The 21,113-nt window shown below is 36.6% G+C and overlaps 4 protein-coding genes and 1 long non-coding RNA gene across 6 annotated transcripts; 3 read left to right on the top strand and 2 right to left on the bottom strand.

Moving 5' to 3' along the window:
• Positions 1 to 257: 257 nt before the first annotated feature.
• On the top strand, positions 258 to 1,969 carry LOC143470778 (uncharacterized). Its single transcript, XM_076969045.1, has 2 exons — positions 258 to 1,678; positions 1,895 to 1,969. The coding sequence occupies exons 1-2, from the start codon at positions 353 to 355 to the stop codon at positions 1,967 to 1,969; spliced, it is 1,401 nt and encodes a 466-aa protein (XP_076825160.1). The 5' UTR covers positions 258 to 352.
• Positions 1,970 to 2,429: 460 nt separating this feature from the next.
• On the top strand, positions 2,430 to 4,496 carry LOC143470904 (uncharacterized). The gene is made up of 2 exons (XM_076969198.1): positions 2,430 to 4,252; positions 4,359 to 4,496. Exon 1 carries the CDS (start codon positions 3,531 to 3,533, stop codon positions 4,212 to 4,214), a length of 684 nt encoding a protein of 227 aa, XP_076825313.1. The 5' UTR covers positions 2,430 to 3,530; the 3' UTR covers positions 4,215 to 4,252; positions 4,359 to 4,496.
• A 693-nt stretch (positions 4,497 to 5,189) lies between these two features.
• Positions 5,190 to 9,231, top strand: LOC143470905 (uncharacterized). Of its 2 annotated transcripts, none has more exons than XR_013119424.1 (6): positions 5,190 to 5,551; positions 5,818 to 5,880; positions 6,036 to 6,246; positions 6,510 to 6,656; positions 6,807 to 8,278; positions 8,699 to 9,231. It is a non-coding gene; the product is annotated as an uncharacterized LOC143470905 (long non-coding RNA). The 2 variants fall into 2 exon arrangements; XR_013119423.1 differs by having other exon boundaries at positions 5,190 to 5,671; positions 8,699 to 9,230.
• A 5,977-nt stretch (positions 9,232 to 15,208) lies between these two features.
• On the bottom strand, positions 15,209 to 16,826 carry LOC143471052 (uncharacterized). Its single transcript, XM_076969387.1, has 2 exons — positions 16,706 to 16,826; positions 15,209 to 16,504 (listed from the first exon to the last, which is right to left on the bottom strand). The coding sequence occupies exons 1-2, from the start codon at positions 16,756 to 16,758 to the stop codon at positions 16,195 to 16,197; spliced, it is 363 nt and encodes a 120-aa protein (XP_076825502.1). The 5' UTR covers positions 16,759 to 16,826; the 3' UTR covers positions 15,209 to 16,194.
• On the bottom strand, positions 16,662 to 19,751 carry LOC143471051 (craniofacial development protein 1-like). Its single transcript, XM_076969386.1, has 8 exons — positions 19,624 to 19,751; positions 19,151 to 19,220; positions 18,720 to 18,831; positions 18,140 to 18,324; positions 17,898 to 17,975; positions 17,682 to 17,775; positions 17,114 to 17,199; positions 16,662 to 17,046 (listed from the first exon to the last, which is right to left on the bottom strand). Exons 1-8 carry the CDS (start codon positions 19,679 to 19,681, stop codon positions 16,950 to 16,952), a joined length of 780 nt encoding a protein of 259 aa, XP_076825501.1. The 5' UTR covers positions 19,682 to 19,751; the 3' UTR covers positions 16,662 to 16,949.
• Positions 19,752 to 21,113: the final 1,362 nt, after the last annotated feature.

Raw genomic sequence — 21,113 nt, 5'->3', positions numbered from 1 at the left:
AATGAGGCATGCAAAAACTGCTCAACATTGTCAAAATGCTGCACAAGTTCTTGGAAGCACATCGATGGAGCAATATGTCACAAGTAGTCAAGGCTGCATCAAAGCTGAATTAAATACTGTGGCCTTAATTGCAAAACGCAATATTTCTTTCAATTTCATGTCATACATGGTAACAACCCTGAAGCATATTGCTAGTGATTCCAAAGCAATAAAAGATATGACCTGTGGTCGGACAAAAACAACATATTTACTAACAGAATGTCTAGCTGTTGATGCTCATGAAAGGTTAATTCAAGAGCTACAATAAGCTAAAGGCTTTTCAATTCTCTGTGATAAAGCATCAGATATATCAATGAATAAAATCTTTTGTATAAACGTCCGCTACTTATACAATGGATCACCAAGAACACAGTTATACCAACTCATTAGGCCTAAAAGGGGAAACGCAGAAGCTCTATTTGCTGCCTTGGAAGAAGCATTGGTTAAAGACAAACTCACATGGCAACAAGTGGTTGGATATGCTTCAGATGGAGAAAATTTGATGCAAGGTGGTAGTAATTCATTTTTAACACGGATGTTAGAAAAGATTCCTGATATTTTTGTATTGAAGTGTTATTGCCACAGCATCCATCTAGTGGCAAATCATGCTTGCAAAAAGCTTTCAAAAACAGCTGAACAACTTGTGCAAGACATCTATAATTATTTTAAAAATTCATCCAGCAGACAGGAGTCATTGAAAGAATTTCAACATTTTTGCAAAACGGAACCACACAAGATGTTGAAAATGTGTCAAACCCGGTGGCTTTCTTTACAAATGTGCACCTCAAGGATAGTAGAACAATGGAAACCACTGCAATTGTTTTTTACTGCAGAGGTATTTGAGGATCAATCAGCAACTGCTGAAAGAGTGTTCAATGGTCTAAAAGCACCTTATCTGAGGGCCAATTTTGAATTCATGAACTTTGTTTTAGATGAACTCACTGGGTTGAATCGTCTGTTTCAATCCAATGAATGCCAGCTGCACAATCTTTATCCCGAAGTGGTCCGTGTGATGAAAATGTTTGCTTTGAACTTTATGAAGCGATCTTATATCAAAGATAGTCATATCCACCATCTTAATGTTGACGACAGCTCCCGCTGGCTTTCTATCCAAGAGGTTTATCCAGGCTTGATGGCAAGTGACACAATCAAAGAATTGCTACCTCATCAGAAAGAAAGTTTCTTGGAAAGATGTAGGGAATGGTATAGGGAGGCAGTGAAGCAATTATATCGAAGGATCAATTTAGATGACCCTGTACTCCAATCTCTTTCGCATTTCAAACCAACTGCTATTGTTAACGAAACTTCTTCAATCACTGCTGCAGCCACGATTGCTAGTGGACTTCCTTGCATTACAACTATGCTCAATGTTAATGCACAGCAGATTGACCGAGAATGGAGATCACTTTTAGCAGATGAAAATATCATCTCTGGACAATGGAAAGGCAAGTCATTTGAAAATTTTTGGCTTGCTATGAGCAAAATTGATTCTTATAGAACTCTGGCAACATTTGTGCTGCAGGTAGCTACTCTTCCACAGAGTACTGCAGTGGTGGAAAGAACATTCTCCAAGCTGAACTTAAACAAAACCAAACTGCGAAACAATCTTGGTGTAAATACTCTTGAGGCAATTATAAAAGTGAGTGAGAAATTTTCTGATAATTTTGACGTCACGGTCACACCAAGACTAGCTCGGCTGCATGCAAATGCTAGACCAGTGCTTCTCAAACCGGGCCACTTGGCTCACGAAAGGAGGAATTTTTAGTTCCAGTGAGGAAATTTGCTCCAGGGAGGAATTGGGGAAGAAAAACTGAAGATGAAAAAAACCATAAGTTTTTAATTTTATTTGTAACAGAAAAATCCGCTCGAAGAGGTTGTTCAGATGTCTGCAATATTGCGCGAGGACAAGCTCCTGAACTGCAGTGACTGACGTTATAAACGTGTCTGTTTTTTTCATGATGGCTATTGTTTTCTCTTTATTGTTAGTAAGGTACGTATAGAACTAGCTAGTAAGTAAGGTAGATTAGATAGATTAAATTAGGATTAGGAGGTTTATTAGATTAGTTTGATATTAAATTGTATAGCTTTCATTTTGTAAATAGCTGCAGCATTCAAAAAGGGGAACAAATAGACTGCTAGCTAGTTTTTTCTAATGGACAGTACCGGTAATTTTTAGCAAAACTCAACAGTAACGAGTAATAATTGCTTTCCTAATGTCTTTTTAATTTTATTCCTGAGATACATCCTCAAAAGACATCATCCAGGGACAATATTCAGGTAGTGCAAAATTTCGGCAATTATTTTTTGTGATTTTTTTGGTGGGAGGAATTGACGGTGTTTAGGTTGGTAAAGGAGGAATCGGAAAAAAACTTTGAGAACCACTGTGCTAGACGATCATATATGAATAAATATTCTGCTGATGATCGTGTTGCTGCGGAAGAGGTGGAATTTATGGACAATGATGATTTTCCTTTTTGTTTTTGATCTCAGAAGATCACTGCCTAATTAGTTTCTTAGACAACTTTGTGATTTATATTCATAAATGTTTGTCATTTGATAATGGTACAGTAACTGTGGGTATGAGACACTGTGTTAACACTGCCTCTTTGCACGTATGATACGGTAACTAGCTAATTTGTTGTAATTTATCATTTCTGTGATTTTAACACTATGAGTCTATGACAAGTGCTTCAATGTTTTGCAGACAGTATTCCACTAACTGTAAAATTAATATTGCAATTGTTTAATGTTTTTGTGATGTTAGTTATGACATTTGGCAGTCTGATGTACTTGTAAAGGAATGTTTCGTACTGTGAGTTGTTTACTGTGATGCTGTATCGTACTGTGAGTTGTTTTATTTTTTTTTAAATATTTTTTGGGTTAGAAGATGTCTTATGATGGGCTTGCTTTAGTTTGATAGAGTTTGCTTGGTGTATATAGGGTATGATAACATGTATGGCTCAGCTTCACCACTAAAATTCAGAAAATTGAGGTAAGATAACCCTGGTGGTTTATATTCTGACTTAGTTGTTGAGTACAAGCACCAAAGAATGTTATCTGCTATTGCTCTTGTTATAAATTCAACATTACTGATATATTCAATTAGTGGAAACACAAACGTCAGTAAATGTTGAACTACTTTAGTTCTGGTGCTTTTGAACTGAAACTAAAGTAGTTATAAAGTGCCATAAAACTGCCAAAATTTCTTTTTTTTTGTTCAAACTGCGTAGGGAGATGTATGGTTTTTTTAGGTGTGCTGGTAGGGTTAATTTCTTTTTTTGAGTGGCAACACTGCTCGCAGACTAGTGACTCTAGTCTGAACAATGCGGTAGGGCAGTAGGTATATAGCCTAGTTTGGATTGAGGATGTACCGTCAACCGGGGCTACTTTGATTTTGGGGGCTACTATGGTAATAACTATGGTAATACTACTATGGCGGACTGAGACGTGTAGAAAGGAAAATAGCCTCGTCCAAACAGGCTATAAGCGTAATGTTTTGCGGAAATGGTGCAGGGCAGTTTTTGCCACCAATGACTGTTTATAAGTCAAAGAATCTTTATGCAGAGTGGACTCGAAATGGACCCCAAAATGCTTTATACGACCATTCCGTGAGTGGTTGGTTTGACGCTTCTTTGTTTGAAAAATGGTTTTTTGGTTTGTTTCTGGAAGCTGTCAAGGACACTCCAGGTACCAAGATTATGCTGGGTGACAACTTGGCCTCTCATTTTAGTGAAACAGTCTTGAAGGCTTGTGAGGAAAATGACATTAAGTTTGTTAGCCTGCTTCCGAATGCGACGCATCTCCTTCAACCATTGGACGTCAGTGTCTTTGGGCCAGGTAAACGAATGTGGCGTCGAATTTTAGCAGAATGGAGGAAAGAGAGTCGTTCCAAAAACTCCATTCCGAAAAATATTTTTCCTATGTTGCTCAAAAGACTCTGTGATGGGTTGAACGAAAAGCAGCAAAATTTGGTCGCAGGGTTTAAAGCCTGTGGAATTTTCCCAAAAGACCGAGAGCAAGTGCTGAAGCGACTGCCACCTGCCAATTCTCAGCCAGTTCAAAAAGTGCTTGGTAATGCAGTCGCCACAATGCTTGAGGAATATATTTCACCAAGACAAACAGCATCAAGAAAACGTGGTCCCAAGATAACTCCAGGAGCAGCAATTTCATCATGAAGTTTGCGTCATCTGCAACCTCTTGGACCCTCCACGAGGTAGAAGCAGAGATGTGGATTGGGAGGGATGTGACAATTGTGATTTGTGGTATCACAAAATCTGCCTCAGAGACAATGGTGGATTGAGTGCCTCCGATTATTGCAGCTGTGCTTAACAATGTTTTTTTGACACTTATGTTTTTTATTGCTGTGATGTTTTGTTTAATGCAAAAAACTATTAGAAAAGCCCCAAGGGAGGGCTACAATGAACATTTTAGGTATTTACAATGTATTATCGTAGTAGCCCCAACCCAGGGGCTACTACGATAATTTTTTAAAGTTGAATAAAAAAAGTGTGAAAACATAAAAATGAATTTTTTCTATTTTTTTGAGAAGCTTAGGACCAAAGTGTTACTCATTCAAGAAACAGACCCTTTTTGAGCAACATGTGAGAGAGGAGGCAAAGAAATGTCCTGAATCTTATCATAGTAACCCCGGTTGACGGTAACATTCATAAGATAAGAAGGCAGGCAAAAACTGGTGTCTTGGTGGATTGTAAATTGTAGTTCGGTTTATTAGTAATGCTGCTGAAAAGCGGTTATAGACTCGATGCAAATCCAAGTGTTACATGCACCAATTGCAGTTCAGTTAGATCTTAATATAAAACAGGCGCATTCACATGACTGGTTGATCAGTTGATGTGCATCTCTGTCTGTACGCCAGGCTACGTAAAGAGTTTGGTATAAGCTAATGACCTTTGTCACTGTGTGTTTTGCCGAGTTAATGCTGCGTCATTTTACGTAAGGCAGTTTATTTTCCGTTTCAGGATTATACATCAATATTCAACAAAAGTATAGCCTATAGTTCAAACCATTTGGCATGAAAAAGATATCCACTATATTTTGAATGAGGCAAAAACTCAATATAAAATGTGCCATGTAAGAAATAAATGCATACAAGTCGTGTATACAAGTCGTCATGCATACAAGTCGCAAGCAAAGTCAATATCTGAAGAGGTTCATTAATAGGCTAGGTGTCCAAGACTGCCAAGTTTTGTAACTTTATCTTGAGCGAAACATGTATTTTAGACGGGGTGGTCAAAAAGCCCCTCATGTGTATTTTGAGTGTCTCTGGCACTCGTGTAAAATAGAGTTAAGGTGTGTAATTTTGCACCTGTATTGTACAATAGTTTCTAGTTTGACTAATAACAACATTTAACACCACCACCTGTTCCAGAAATGCCAAACACCCAGGAAATAAGGAATATATTATTCTTGATATTGCTGTTATTATAAATTTTATGTAATGTTTTAAAACAGATATGGGCTACGTATGAGAGTTACCAATCTTCACATCAAGGTGAAAAAATGAAAGTATATATTTTATCTTTTCCAAATTTAGAGGTGATAAGCTATGCTACCAATTTTTTTGTTTTGGCAATGCAAATACTTCTTTTACGACACCGATCCTAGTATCAAGGTAGATAACTTTGATATGCAATGTTTATAGTACTGTACTAACTGCAATCTTTGTTTTGTGGTGCCAATATCATAGCATTATAATATGCGTATTTCACTAAATGCAGCATTTGATAACTAACAATATACATGTCATGTTTTTTGCAGTTCTGTGACTTCTCAACAAAATGATAAACAGGCAAGTGCTTCACATCAATTGCTCACAGAAAGGTAAGTTTAAGTTGTACTGAACTAAATAAATTTTCCTGGAAAAACTAGATGTAAAAAGGAGTAAAGTAAAAGTTTTTTTGTAAAATACTTTGGTAGGGTACCAATTATCATATATGTCACAAGCTCTTGGTAATGTTGTGCAAATATTTGAACAGTGATAGACAATCCACTATTCTTTTACTGGAAATAATTTGAGGACAAGCATAACAAAACACTCTAATGTTTCGGTCTCTTCATCGCCGATTTGTTGAAGGGCAGATACCGTCAACTTCTTCGGTGGAAGACTTCAACTTGCCGATTGGTTCATTTTAAGATTTTGATAGGGTGGAATCACTGCTGGCAGAGAAATCACAAGCGAGTGTTCTTGTAAGTGCAATATGTAGGTTAATATCCAAGTTATATACTGATAATAATACGAATATCGAATATTTTCATTTCTATAATCTAATTGCTATGGGGGACTACCCTGACATTTTTTCACTTACAACTTTGATAATGCTTCCATGTAAAAGCATGGTTACAACACAGTAATTACTTGAATGGTCACAATAAACTATACCTTTGTAACCAGTAACATAATGCCACCAAACAACTGATTCTTATCAGGATTTTTTTGATTTCCTATTTAGCAACAATAGGTGGCATAACAGGGAAAGTTGTTATCAGCATGATTCTGAGCAAATTGCTGACATCTGAACTGGCAACCAGTCTTAATTGGATGGGAAAGGGTCACAAGAGAGGAATGCATTCATCACAACTCGCAAAAGCTGTTATAGGTGAATAAGTCAAAATTGAGTTTGCTTGGATTTTTTAGTTTGCTTACTGCTTCATTGTTTTAAGATGTATTGTGACTTGTGAGTGTTATTTACTATTATCTGTCGATAATGTTTACTCCAATATTTAGTTTTTATGTCATTATGCTTTAGATGCTGCCAAGAAATCTGGTATTAAGGAAGCAAAGGCGTTGGCCCTTCAGTGATTATCAGTAGTGGGCCGCCAGAAGCAAGTTATCAGCCCGACGTTGGCCCTCCAGCTATTGTGCTATCTGGGGATGTATCTTTAGTTTAGAGTCTAGACAAATGTATTTAAGAGTTTTTGTGGTGTCTTAGTTGCAGTTTTTTTGGCAGTGATTTGTAATTAGCTCATTTCCCTTTTTAGAATAGGCTAGGTCTGTGTTCAGATTTCTGCCCTTCTTTGCTACAATAAATTTTAACTTTTTGTACAAAACTGCGTAATTTAACTACTTGAGTTTTTCATATTTCAAAATTTGTCAAAAAAAAGTTTTTTAATGTCAAAATTTGTCAAATTTTTCAATTTTTAGGTCAAAAAATAATCGCCCTAGTTATAATCTTGTTTCTTGCTTGAAAAAAGTAAGTTATAGGCTACTAACCTACTGTACAAATACTTGACTTGTTTATAAAACGATTGTTCCGATGTACCTTCAATGATAAATTATACAGTAAATTGGAGCAATGTGGTGTCGTTTGTTTCCAGGGATTTTATAACGACATAGCAAAATATTGAACAGATTATAAGCGCTTTTTCGTTTTGATTTCAGCGATTGGTCACTGTTGGTCTGACAGTTGAATCTTAAAGCTTATTTTATGGAATTAAATTGTTTGCAAAGTCGATAAGCTGAACATCGATTATTAGTTCGGAGCCTATCTATGAACCATGCCCATAATGAAAGCTTTTGCTTCGGGTGATAAAGCGTTGGTCTCGTTGACACTGAATAATAAAAAGTTTTAGCGCTAAACGGCGCCGATGATCAAACTGAGCTTTTAACCACGATGCAATGAAAACTTTTCTCTATAGCGGCTTCATGGCAGGAAAGTGAACCCGCTACCTTCATGCCAGAAGGCAAAACTTTCACAACCAAGCTACACTACCCCTTTTATTTTGTTTTATTTAAATTTTAAATATATATCATTCAATATGCTCTATACGCGGCCGGGTCATGGGTGGATAAAGAACGATATCAGGAGAAAGTAACTGGGTCCAGGGCCTTAAGCCGCCTTCGTTCCATCACGACCGGTCCACTTCATCTTTTATATCGGAGCTTAATAGTCCAGGTCGATTCAACCGATCCCTTATTTAGTTAACATGGGAAATATGAATGTAAATTTAAGGAACTCGTATGACGTATCCACAAAAGAGCTGATTGGAAATTTGGCGATGATTAATCGCGAAGACGTTTGATTGGTTAGTTGAAAAAATGAAAACATCTGTAATTAGCGCGCGACGCGCGGAATGTAAGTTGACGTCCCAAGAGCATAAAGAAGCTTGTGGTCATTTCAGTTTAACGGTGGCTGAGAAGGTCGCAGTTGAAAGAACTTATGCGTTGGCTTGATCAGCTCAACATTACAGCGGAGAGTGAAAGCTCTCCTTGGTACGTTTGGTGAGTTGAACATTCACTATTTTGTTGTAGTGACGAATATGTTTATGACAAAAACAATTCAAAAATAATCTTTATGTGTACAGTTGCAGTATATACATATAGTATACGTATTAACATTATTAGGTATTAGACGATTGACAAGTCTTGAAGACTGACCAGTTGATATTTTTATTTGATTGTAAACAATTCCTGTCGACTTGCATTTAAACTGGTGTAAAGCTAGCCTGGTTATGTACTGTAATTGCAAGTTATCTTTCAAACTGGTTTGATATGACTTTGGCTGGTTATATTTTTTGTAACAAAGCCAGCTTGTAAATTAGCTTTATTTCGGAATTATAAATACCGGTTTAACTTTTCTCAAAATTATCAAAATTTTAAAATGGAAAAAAGTCTTAACTCAAGCAATTAATATTTTTACAGGTCCAGGAAATGGTTCTCCGATCAAATATCAACATTCTGACACTTCCTGGAAAAGTTCCTTTTTTCAGCACAGTAACGTTTCCATATTTATACACAGGGGCGCCGGAAAGAAAGGTTAAAGGGGTTTATGCAGCTTATGACTTACGAATAACACTAAAACAGGTTCTTGGTAAATATATACCACAATAAGTTTACAGCGTATTCATAAAAAAGATGATTGATAAACAATTGGCAAAATTAAATTCTGTTCTTTGTGGTGAATCCATTCTGTTCATGTGTTCAGTGGAATATTTCAATGATAATGTTTTCTTTGAATTTTATATTCTCGGAAATTCCTTTACGCTGTCACTATCTCGCTAAAAAACCATAATTTTAAAGCTACATTTTCCTTAACCTAACTGGTATAACATATAGATAGTCAATCATCTGTTTAATAAAACGTAAAGTGTTGATTATTATAATTATTGTACTGAAGTATTAGTAGCATAGTATAGTGATTTTTATTATAACCTCGTGGGCACTGATTTATAAAAAAACGTTTTAGCACTAAACAGTAAAAATAAAAAGTAAAAGCTAATGATCAAATTCCAACTAAGCTTTCAACCACCATGCAAGGAAAACTTTTTTCTCTGCAGCTGCTTCATGGCCGGGAATCGAACTCGCTACCTTCATGCTATAAGGCAAAACGTTCACAACCAAGCTAAACTACCCTTTTTATTTTGGTTCAAATTTTAAATATACATCATTCGAAGTCGCCGTGCCGAGTAGAAAACTTCTTCCCACTATGTTGCCACTTCACCCGCATCCCCGGCCAGCGCCTCAGTCCCAGATATTGTTGGTGGCTTAAGGCCGTTAACTTACTTATGGGGTTGGGGTTAGAGAAGGGATTAGGAAGGGAGGGTGGGGTTGGGGTGGGGTGTAAAGGGTTTAGAGTGGCCCAAGGCCGAGGGATAGGACACAGAGCGACCTAAGGCCATGGATTGATTGAGAGTGGCTTATGGCCTTTGTTGGGTTAAGAGTGGCTTACGGCCGGGGTTTAATCTATCGCGGCTTACAGCAGCAATTGAAAATTGAATCGGCTTATGGCCGTGAAATGGGCTAGAATGGCTTATGGCCGGGGTTCGAACCTGGAACCTATCGCACCGAGTGCAATGTCGAAGAATACGAGCTACGAAGTGGCAACTGTAGACGAGGGTAAATTTACGTATTTAACCGGGCATCAGGTGTTTGTTCTTGAAAAAAGAAAAGGTACCAGCAAGGGATTCGAACCCGACACTCATTGCACCGAATGAATTTCAGCTGTAACCGAGCTATGAAACGGTATCCTTCAGTTAAGTTGAAAATATATATCAACATCAAACTTTTTTTAAAGAAGCGGTTCGTGTAGATTGTAGAACCTATTGCTTCAATTGACAGGCTTGTCCATGGGAAATGTCCCATGGTATGGGATGGGATGGGACAGGCATGAATTGATAGACATGCCTGTCCCATCCCATCCCATAATTAATAATTTGACAATAAATTGTCATAGATAGACAAACAAAGTCAATAAATTTTGTCGTTTTGTATCTCTCTTTGTAAGGTACCTGTACCGAATAAGGCCCGGTCCCTAATAAGGCCCATTGCTCATATTTCGCAAACCCGTGCAAATAAATAAAAGATTTTGTCCCTACATAAAAACTAATATAAATTCATGATGGTTTACCAGATTTCATCCTTGTCACGTGATCAACCGATTCGCTAGAGCACAACAAAAATTTGATACTTGCAGTTAAGGTGGTTTTGTTAATTTAGAAAAAAAGTAAGTGAGAATTTGGCCGGTTAAATGAACTGTTGTCTGCCGGCTGAAGTTTTCATGTAACAACCAACTTAGTATTGAAAAGGATAATGCACTTTTTTTTGCTAAAACTTTTCTGATGATAAAAATGTGACGTTTTTTTCGTGGATGCCACATGCGCCTAATAAGGCCCATACAAGATGCTTGGCTAATTGATGTCCAGACTTCAAGAGTGGTTCCAGTCATCAGTTGGCAAATTGTTGCAATTACTTTGATGCGCCTAGTGGAATCTTTTTAAATGTTTGTACAACTTAAAATGTGAAATTTCTAATAATGTTATATGTTGTCTATTACTATGTTTTGTATCAAAATACTCACAAAATTGGTGGGCCTAATAAGGCCCATTTTTTGGAATTTTTAATTTCTTTATAAAATTTTTTTGAGGGGTTGTCAGTTATTGTGGTTTGAATATGTTGTAGTCATATACCCTCACTAATAGAATACGATTTTTCAGTCTATTCTCATTTATGGTTCTTGAGTTATTTTCAAAAAAGTGTTAGGTGGGCCTTATTCGGTACAGGTACCTTACATGTAGTCAATTCTAATAGACATTAGACTTAAATTTCCATAAATTTAATAACATTTATTGAATTGTATTTTGATGGGAATCCCATGGGATGGGATGGGACAGGCATGAATTGCTATGGGATGGGACAGAAAAAAATGTCCCATGGACAAGCCTGTCAATTGATGAGAAAATTTGGCCTGAAGTTTCTCGCGCTGTAATGTAGGACTGGGATAGCTCGCGATATTTTTCACGAAACTCGTAAAGGTTCTGGGTTCAGGTCCTTTGAAGCCAAATGTATATATTTTCTTTTCAAACGAAACTACCGAAGCATCGTTCTTGTTAAACTACTTTGTTTGCATGTGCCACTTCGTAGCTCGTGTGCATAGACACTGCAGTCGGTTCCATAGGTTCCAGGTTCGATCCTGGCCTTGGAGGAATAGATCGCCATATGGTGGAGGTAGAAACTTCTAAGGACGTCTAAAGAGGAGGCGCCGAGCAATCCAAGGAGCTGCCAGGGTCGTGGGGCCATGGAGAGTCAATGCGGAAAGTTATTTTTAACACTTCCGAGAAACATTGGATTTCATGGCACAATAAAGCTGTGTGTGTACAAACAACGTTGTATAAAATTTACCTACAGGCATGGAGGTAGTGGTTGCGAAACAAAGCAGACACGGATTCTATTTTCCTATTTTGAGAACTATTTGCGCCATTGTTCAATGATAGAAAAAAACACTGGGCAGTGCAATAATTTAAATTTTTGATGACGTGCAGTGTTACACTATTCTAACAGATGAAAGATGACGCGCAAACCAAAACACCAAATTGTTCACCGATGCACGAGATTTGGCATCAAGACCCAGTGAAAATCTTCTGAGATTAGATGATTAAAAACTGGTTATACATAATGATTTTACATACATATGCGGCTTTAGAAGCAACAGGTCAACAATTGGCATGACCTTTTCAATCCGCCCGCTCCGGGGAAAGATATCGAGAAATTCAACGTTCTTTGTGCATTGCCTTTGTTGACTTGACAAAGCCTTCGACCTTAAACAACGATATGTCCCTATAGCACCCAAACTTTTTTGGTTTCTTCTTTTCAGTCTTGCTGAGAGAAGTTGAGATGGTTTTGCAAATTGATACGAAATAGTTGGACTGGTCATAAGCACCAAGAAATCAGTCGAAATCCAATCAACGTACAACATGACGGTCCACGGAATGGTAGTCAATGAAACATTTTAGAAAATGGTGCCTTGTCGCTGTGGCAACGAGGGATTCTTCGAACAAAAAGTTCTAATTAGCACGGAATGACAAGGCTGCAACCACATTAAACAGACTATGTTTAAACCTAGAACATCCATTACTTGACAGACCACACCAATCGCATACCAATCTCACAACCAGACCAATTTCACACCAATGGTCCACATATGTGCGCCAGGAGACAAATTAGACGATTGTCACATACGCTATATCTGTGGCACATTTAAAGAGCCACGTAGCGCAACAGACGTGTACTGAAGCAGAAGTGGAGTGCAGTCAGTGCACCAGCGTAATGGTTATCCTCGTCCGCCAAAGTACACCGATCCAGATAGTCGGGACATCGAGATCTTTTATGGCGAACTCGTCTCTGGCTCCAGGACCATCAGTTGACCTCTCGGGCGCGTCCAGGACAAGGTGAAATGAGACATGAAGCAGCTCCACCTTAACACGTACAGGTTGGAAATCCTGGCTGGAAACCGTTATGACAAATTAATATTTCGTTTGTGCATTACTCGTGTGAAGTATTACACAACAAACTCATCTGTCAGAATGACCGCGTGTGCTGGCGTTAATTGCTAGAATATGAGCGAGGACGATTGAAGGTTGACAACTTGTTTTACTTCTGCTTCGATGGTATGAGCTCTCATTTCTCAAACGGCGTGACAATGCTGTTTGTTGCTGGAATTCTGTCTATACATATTACTAAATGATAAAATTCTTATTTTTATTTATTGTCAGACACAAAGGCTTACGCTTTTGGGCAAAGCTTACTGAACGTTACATTGTGCAGTAACAAGGAAAAGGAAAGATTGCAAACAATACCTCAGTATATATAGCAGTCACACCAGCTCAAGTTTGCGTAATTTATCTGTACGTCATTAACGAGAATTTAAGTTTGGTAAACAAATGTATCACAAGATCCCAAAATCAAATTTCAGCATTTATAAAACAACCCATGACTCGTGACGTAACAGTCAGAATTTAATTGCCTCAAAAATGCCAAACTCGGAATAGTAGGCTAGAGCATGTATTAAATTAGACTAATTAGATGACTGAGTACTAATTAGATTTCTCATAACTCACACAATCATCCCTCACGGTGTCATCAGAGAAATAGTTCAGCAAGCCAGGAATGCAACATGGTTACATAGTGAGTGACCTTGCGGCCACACGACCATAAAGTGACAGTGGCCAATTAAAATCCGAGTGGTGCTTTGATTTTTGACATTTTTATGTGGGTTCTTTGGTAACGCCAAAAATCTATCGTTTCGGACCGAACGTCTCAACTTTTGCCGTATCCAAGAAATGGTTTGGTAATCTTCATCCTCGGGCTGAGGAAATTGCACTCCAATAACACTACGTAACACAATTTTTGTTTGGCTACTTTTTTTAATGCCCCTTTATGAATTTTTGGGTGCTGAGTTCAAAAATCCAGTTAGTTTTTTCGTACCATCGTTACTTTTTGAGATATTCAAGTTTTGATGTAGCTGTAAGTACAGCAAATCGTGTTCTACTCTTGTAGTAGATTTTAGCTCCACATCAAGGTTCCGTTTGGTTTATTAAACGCAAAAACTAGTTTAAAAACGTTAATAAGGAAGGCTTGAAGATAAATGTAACATAGTTTTGTCAAACAGTAAGAGTCGTTCAAAAATGTACTTTTGAGCGAGTTTTTCTTTTATGACTACTCCTGTCTTGCCTTACTAAGGACCAAATGTATTTTCCCATCATTACACTATCCCAGCGGCCTTTATATAGTTTTTCCATTGGCTCAATATCCTGATGAGTCTCTCACCGTGCTCCTCACTGAAGCCACCTAGATTTTCTTGAAAAAAATCCAGATGCGAACATAAAAAATTAAGTTTGACAGACATGCGACACCCATGTTTTGGTAACTTTTGATCAGTTTCTCCACCAACTCTTTGTAATTTCTGTCCCTTTTATTTCCCAAAAATTCATCAAACACACCTCGAAATGCTTGCCACGCTTCCTTTTCTGTTTCATTCATTTTTTCTTCCAAGCTTTTACACTTTAACATTGTGTTTATCTGAGGACCAACAAATATTCCTCCTTTTATTTGGCAAGTGATGGTCTGGGAAACATTGAACAGATTTCTTGAAAAATTTGTCCTTGAAAATTCAAAGCTTTGACAAACTGTTTTACCAGACCTAATTTGATATGAAGTGGAGGCAGTAAAACTATTTCCCGGCTTACAAGAGGTTCCCTAATAACGTTGTACATTCCTGGGTTTAGTTTTTCCCGTGTCGGCCATTAATTTTCTCATCTCATAGTGCTGACCGTCAGCTCTACTATTCCACAAGCACAAAAAGCAAGAGTATTTTGTGTAACCACCCTGCAGACCAAGCAAAATTCCCAACATTTTAAAGTCACCACAAACATACCACTTAAACTGAGTGTAGTTGATTTTAATGAGCAGTTGCTTGACGTTTTCATAATCTTGTTTCATCTGTAAGGAATAAGCAAGTGGAATTGATGGGTATATGTTGCCATTGTGAAGTAACACTGGTTAAGACTTTTGGTAGAACTGTCAATGAAACGCCGCCACTGAGTAGGATCATGATCTATTCCAACAGCACCAAACAGGCCTTCTACATCTTTGCAAAAGCAAAGGTCTTCAAAAACGTCAAAATAGACAGAAAACCCCAAGTGCCTATTCCTGCGGGGGAGGCAGTACTCTTACTTAAATTTTTGCACTGTCTACTAGACATTTTGATTTCTACTATTTAAAAGATGAACTGAATCTAAGATTTACACAAGACTTAACTCTACAAAATGTAATCATATGACATACATCTCTCTGTAAACACTAAACATGACTTTCTAATGAGACTATACTGAATTTAACAGGCTGAGATAAAATGAAAACTGAGATAAGAAATAAAAGCACATTTGTTTGCATTTCAAAGTTCCACTCCCATTCACTTTCTCAAGTAAATAGGACGCCCATTTACAACATGATAGTGCTGACAGACACAGATCATAACCGCATAAAATACCTACAGTTAATGGAAAATCACAAAAAACGGAAATTTTTGTATTTTGAAAACGATCGATGATAGAAAAAAACTGATAGCATTTTTGAAATCAGCGCTTGAAAATCATACAGATACACTTAATAAATGTAGCCAAACAAAAATTTTTTTCAAATTTTGTTACGTAGTGTAATATGCATGCTCGATAGGGGACAGCGATCCCCCTGTATTACACGACTGGAAATAAGATATCGAAAACGGGTGACACCGTAACTCCATTTGCTGTTGTTGTGTAAAACATGACAAGAAGAAGCACCACAACAAAATAGAAAAAGCAAATCCTGAAAAAATTGGTATATATATCTTCTTACTGGGCAGGTCAATTAAAAGCAAAATGACGTCTACGATTCGTAGGAGCTATTTATTACACAGCGAAAACTGTATCAACAAAAGTTTCAAAGATCTGTAAATACAAATATTAAAACATATGTATGTAGGCCAACATGGATAATAAATTAACCCGCTTAATTAGTACCACCATAGACAAAATACATTACAGATTACCTACTGTACAACAAAAAGAAGTTATATCCAAAAGTCGCTTTATAAACGCAAGGGTCAATACAGTTCTTGAAATGTGGGTTGGCCACATGTATATAGTTGCAATTGCAACTAGCCAACGTTAGGCCTTATACCGCCGGTATAGTTTTTGTAATCTTCAGATTACAAAAGTGCAATCATTTCCCCTAGTATCTTCAAATGCCTATATGTAGGGTTGCCATACCGTCCTTATTTCTAAGACTTGTCCTAACTATGAAGGTCTGTGTCTTAGAAAATATTCTTGTCTTTTTTACTGAGAAACGTCCTCCTTGCGTTCTTATTTTTAGGGCAGAGTTCCCTATTTTGGGCATTTCGACACCTTTAGTACATCATTTTGGACTAAAATTAAGAACATGAAAGTAATGCCTCGTTTTCTTTTAGAAACATTAATTACCTTCTCCTGGTGTGCACTGTTTAAGGCTTTATCTTTCTTTTGTTTCCTGGTCGTCCTTTTTTTAGCCCAGATCGATGCCAACCATGACAACATGGCTAAAAGCTCGTTTCTGTCACATGGGCTAACGTGCGCCGAATCACAATGATAGTAGAAGCTTCTAGCAGGACACCGAAGGATGTTGAAGGAAACCAATCCAGCTCTTGCCATTGCGCAACTGAGTAAACGTATTCACTAGTATTAGGCTATCTTTTTCACAATAGCATGCTTATAATCAGACGTTTATGAACAACATTTGTAGCTTTGTACTGCTTTTAACTTCTTGTTCAGTAGGCTATTTGTTTATATAAAATTTCAGCACCACTGCCAAAAACTTTGCTGTCTTCTGTTTAATTCACAAAGTTTCCATAAAACTTACAGAATTGAGATCTCAGCAAGACAGAAAGCAGGTTCAAAATTGAGTGTTTTCATCCACACGATGAAGTAACAAACGCATAAAACAACAATGGGTTAAAATTGTTCGTCATATTCACAAAAACGCATTGTTTTGGTATTGCGTTGACCAATCACTGTCCTTTGTCATGTGCCGACAGCTGCCATCTCTTTAGCCACGAGTCAGCACTGTAATCAGCTTGGGGGTTATCCTGGGATGACTTACTAGCTTATCTTTTCATCCCAGTCTTGTTTAGTCTCATATCTCGTTCTTTGTAGAATTCCCGCATTTCAGTTCTTTCCAAAAATGATACTTTCTCTAAATATCTGTAAATAATCATGGATTAACGTTTTTGCTTGATAGACAACTTTTCCCACCAAATTCAATCATTACCCTTCCTTTCCCTTATTGTAATTCTGCAGTTCTTCCTGAATTCCCTCTTCCTCTTTATATTGGTCCCAATCCAGCTTTGACTTCTCCTTTAGTAAAAAAAGTTAATGCTATATCAGTTACAAAGTCTTAACCAAATCAACAATCTCGCGTCGTCAAGTTGAGTCTTTCGGAAAAAGTGACAGCAGTCATTGTTAAATAGGAATGGATGCAATTAATATTCGAAACAAAGTATATTTTCGTTTTTTTCAACAAAATATGATTCAAATTTCTACAAAATCGGCTTCATTCACTTGTGCTGTGAGTGTTTATTAATAAACTGCATCCTTTTACATCATATTCTATGGTTCTTAAAGTGTTTTGCATAGACTAGATAATTTCATCTAGACATATGTGTTTGACCAAAAGAAAACCGATTTTTGACTTAATAATAAATTAATAAGAATAAGTAATTCATAACTGATCCAAGTTAAGTCTTTGATACAAGTAACGCAAGTAATTGCAATTTTGACCAGTTAAGCACGTTTTCAACCATGTGCAGAATTCCTAACCAACAACAAATGACTCTTACCAATGTGCTCAATTTTGGTTTCTTCCCAAGCTTACCAAGGACACTGCCAAGCCCACCACCAGGTCTTTTGTGCAATGCACCAACTTTACCAAATCTGTTAGAAAAATTTTTTGTGCCTTTTAAGTTGTAGTCTTGTAAATAAGAAACAGTTACAAATAAAAAATAGATGAAAATATCTCTTCTTTTCTTTGTTTGCATGAAAACCTGTAATTTTACCCCGTAAGTTTGGTGGGTGCTTGTGACTTCAAGTGGATTTGTGCTTCCATGGAATCTCTTTTTACTTCTTTGGTAACTCTGAAAGGAAATATTCTGGTAGAAAAAATGTCAGTGAAAAACATATGACTAGAATATATGTTCTGCTGCCTACTTAAGTAATCTGTCAAAGATTTCCCCTTTAGATATTAGTCTAACCCTAAGTACACATCATTTAACAAAATACATTAACTCTGCTTACTAACTTGACTTCTTCTCCAGCAAAATCATAAACTTTCGTGATAGTAACAGTGTCTTTCTCTGGCAAGGCTGCTACTTCACCAGTGGCGGAATTATTTTTAGACGATGATGCTATTTCCCTCTTTGTTTCAGCTTTACAGTCACTTTCTGTTTTGGGATTGCAATCGTCTATCTTACTTGAAGAGGTTGGCTAAAATAAATAAAAAAGTTAAGATATATTCTAAAAATGTCAGCATATTGTTGATTTATAAAATAAATTGAGTACGCCAGCAGTTCTTAAACCGGGTATGGTGATTGGTGAGTCAGTCTCTGGGATTCAACAAAGACCAGGACACACATGCCAAGTGTGTGATGTGTATGATGTATAAATTTGAATTTTGGCTAAGGGTTCCGTAGATGTATGTGAAAAACTTACACAGTTTAATACCTTCGACAAGGTTAAGAACCAGTGGAATACGCAGTAACGTTTTTTCTTACATCTAATGACCACTGATCTCCCACGACACTTAAAATCCGCGAAACTTAATAACATGTATAGCAACTGCAAGAACAGCATAAATATTTCTACAATAATAGATTTAAAACCTCAGCGGTGTCATTCTCTTTTGTAGTTTCACAAAGCTTTTTATCATTTTTCAGATCATTTCTAAAACTCTGCCATATTTCATCCACCTTGGTTTTGTCAACATTGTCATCACTGTAAAGAAGTTGTAACATATAACTGAAAAACAATCTCAAAGAAAAAACTATGTTTTTCATTCTTCAACTGGATATATGTTTTTATAGACGCATGAAAAACAGATTTCATGGTTATCTTGAAATAACTGAGGTGCATCTTATTCATATATATGCGATGTTGCTGTCAAATATATATATATGGAACATATACGTGCCAGACTTCATAAATAGTCATTACCATTTTAAAAATACAAATCAACAAAAATGTTTTCTATGTGCCCGTGTATAAACTTTTTCTGGAAATATACAAAATCAATCAACTACCAAAACATATATACCTGTTTATTTTACAATTTTGGTTATTTTCATGGCTATCGTTTTCGTCTTCGCTTTCACTGTTCGAATGGTCTAATGTTATAAAAAAAAATTCTCACAGTCACTGCATATGTTACAACACAGTTTAATGGACAAGCTATACTGTTAGTATAACAAACATACGTCAAATATATTACTCAGCAATAACAAAATGAAAACAATGTACCAGTACCAATACATAAAATTTGGTAAGTTTACCCATACTTTAGTGTTTAAAATGCTATGACATGAAATTTTTACCAGTAGTGTGTCTTGCCCAGAAGACAAACTTTATGCATACAGATACAGTGCCAAGTTTAAGGAACATTTTAATAAAATCAATTCCATTTGTTTTATTTTTAAACATTGGAACAGTGAGGACAAAAACAGTAGTTGTTATAAGTGTTAAAATATTAACAAAGCTTAAAAAACTCAACATTTATAATTAAACACAAACCTTCAGGAATGTAATCACCATCATCCTCAGATGAATAATCTTCTTCATTACAAGACATTTTTATCACAAATTAATTTTAAAACAATAAACACAATCACCCTAACAAAAATAGTAAATGCAGGTTGTATCAGTTAATGTCAAAAACTATGGAACATTCAATCATTGCGATGCATATAGTTTGATCTACAGCTTTGTCATAACCCCAGACCTGAAAGTATGACAGCTGTTATTATCATTGCGTACAAGCTAGGGCATGGGTGTAGATACACAGCCATAAGATTTCAGATCAACTTTATAATACATCATTAAACTTGAAGTGTTGTCAACTAATCTTAAACTTCCTTTATAGCATTCAGACAACCAAGCCATGGAATGAAAAAAATGAGGAAGGTTGTTAACGTTACGTACAGAATGGGGACATACATGGTCAATGTACAAAATGGACAAAACCTCATTACGCGGTATGCCAGAGAAGAGAAATTTTATTAGCCATTTTTTCAATTAAACAATTGTGGTCAAACGTCCTGATTAGGCGCACTTATTTGGAAACTTTTCAAATACAAGTTTGCTTGTGCATCAACTTGCAATAAGTCACACTTGGATGGAAGATGGTACCTACCTACACTTAGTAATAATAAAAGTTTTAAATAACAGCAATAAATTTTCGTGTAATTAGCAATTTGCAGTACGATTTTATTGCGGACCAAAAACATCAAATTAGCCGCACTGGTCCCGAAAACATATGCGCTGAGTATAGATGTTAAAAAAACGATTCACTCGATTTGCTTCACGAGGCAAGTGCCAAATAAACGAGACAGACAATGCACAACTAAATACGATAACGTGCAGCTGTACTTTATGATTATTCTCGGTACCTAACTAGCTCAGAAATTAATTACTCACTTTGGTAAATCTGCAACTTTTTTTGTTTATTACTTTGTAAGTCTAATGCTGTTAAGTTGGAATGCCACTTACAATTCGAATTGAGACTCACTACTTTTTGTTAATATGTATTATGTTTGGTGAAGGTAAAATGTAAATATCGCAAATAGTATTGTCTGCCAACAATAGAATGGCGTGCTGTTAATATCAAAGTCAATTATCTGCCTCTTTGAATTTCATGGCGTGTGGCCTTTTTCAACTTATTCTGTATCGGATGACCTTATTCATGAACCCTTATCGAATTGTGTTGCTTAACCTAATAAAATTGATGAGTACACCAACAGACTTAGACGATGTTTTTTACTTTTTTATGAAATTTATTGAAGTACTGTAGTAAAGCATAATGAAGTGAGACGTAACACCTGAGAAAAATTAAAACACGTGAGACTTAACACACTAAACAAAACACGTGGGGCACAACACCTGATAAAAAGAAAAAAAGCATTAACAAATAATAAATAGCACTAAGATTGCTGTGAAAATGTTGAAAAGCAAACAAACAACAACACACAAGCTATTCACATCAAAAGCTTTGTTGCCACCTCTTG

Source organism: Clavelina lepadiformis, chromosome 9 (genome assembly GCF_947623445.1).
Source record: "Clavelina lepadiformis chromosome 9, kaClaLepa1.1, whole genome shotgun sequence".
Lineage (NCBI taxonomy): Eukaryota > Metazoa > Chordata > Ascidiacea > Aplousobranchia > Clavelinidae > Clavelina > Clavelina lepadiformis.
The sequence above is the reverse complement of the archived record's forward strand: the minus strand, read 5'-3'. Positions and strand labels throughout refer to the sequence as shown.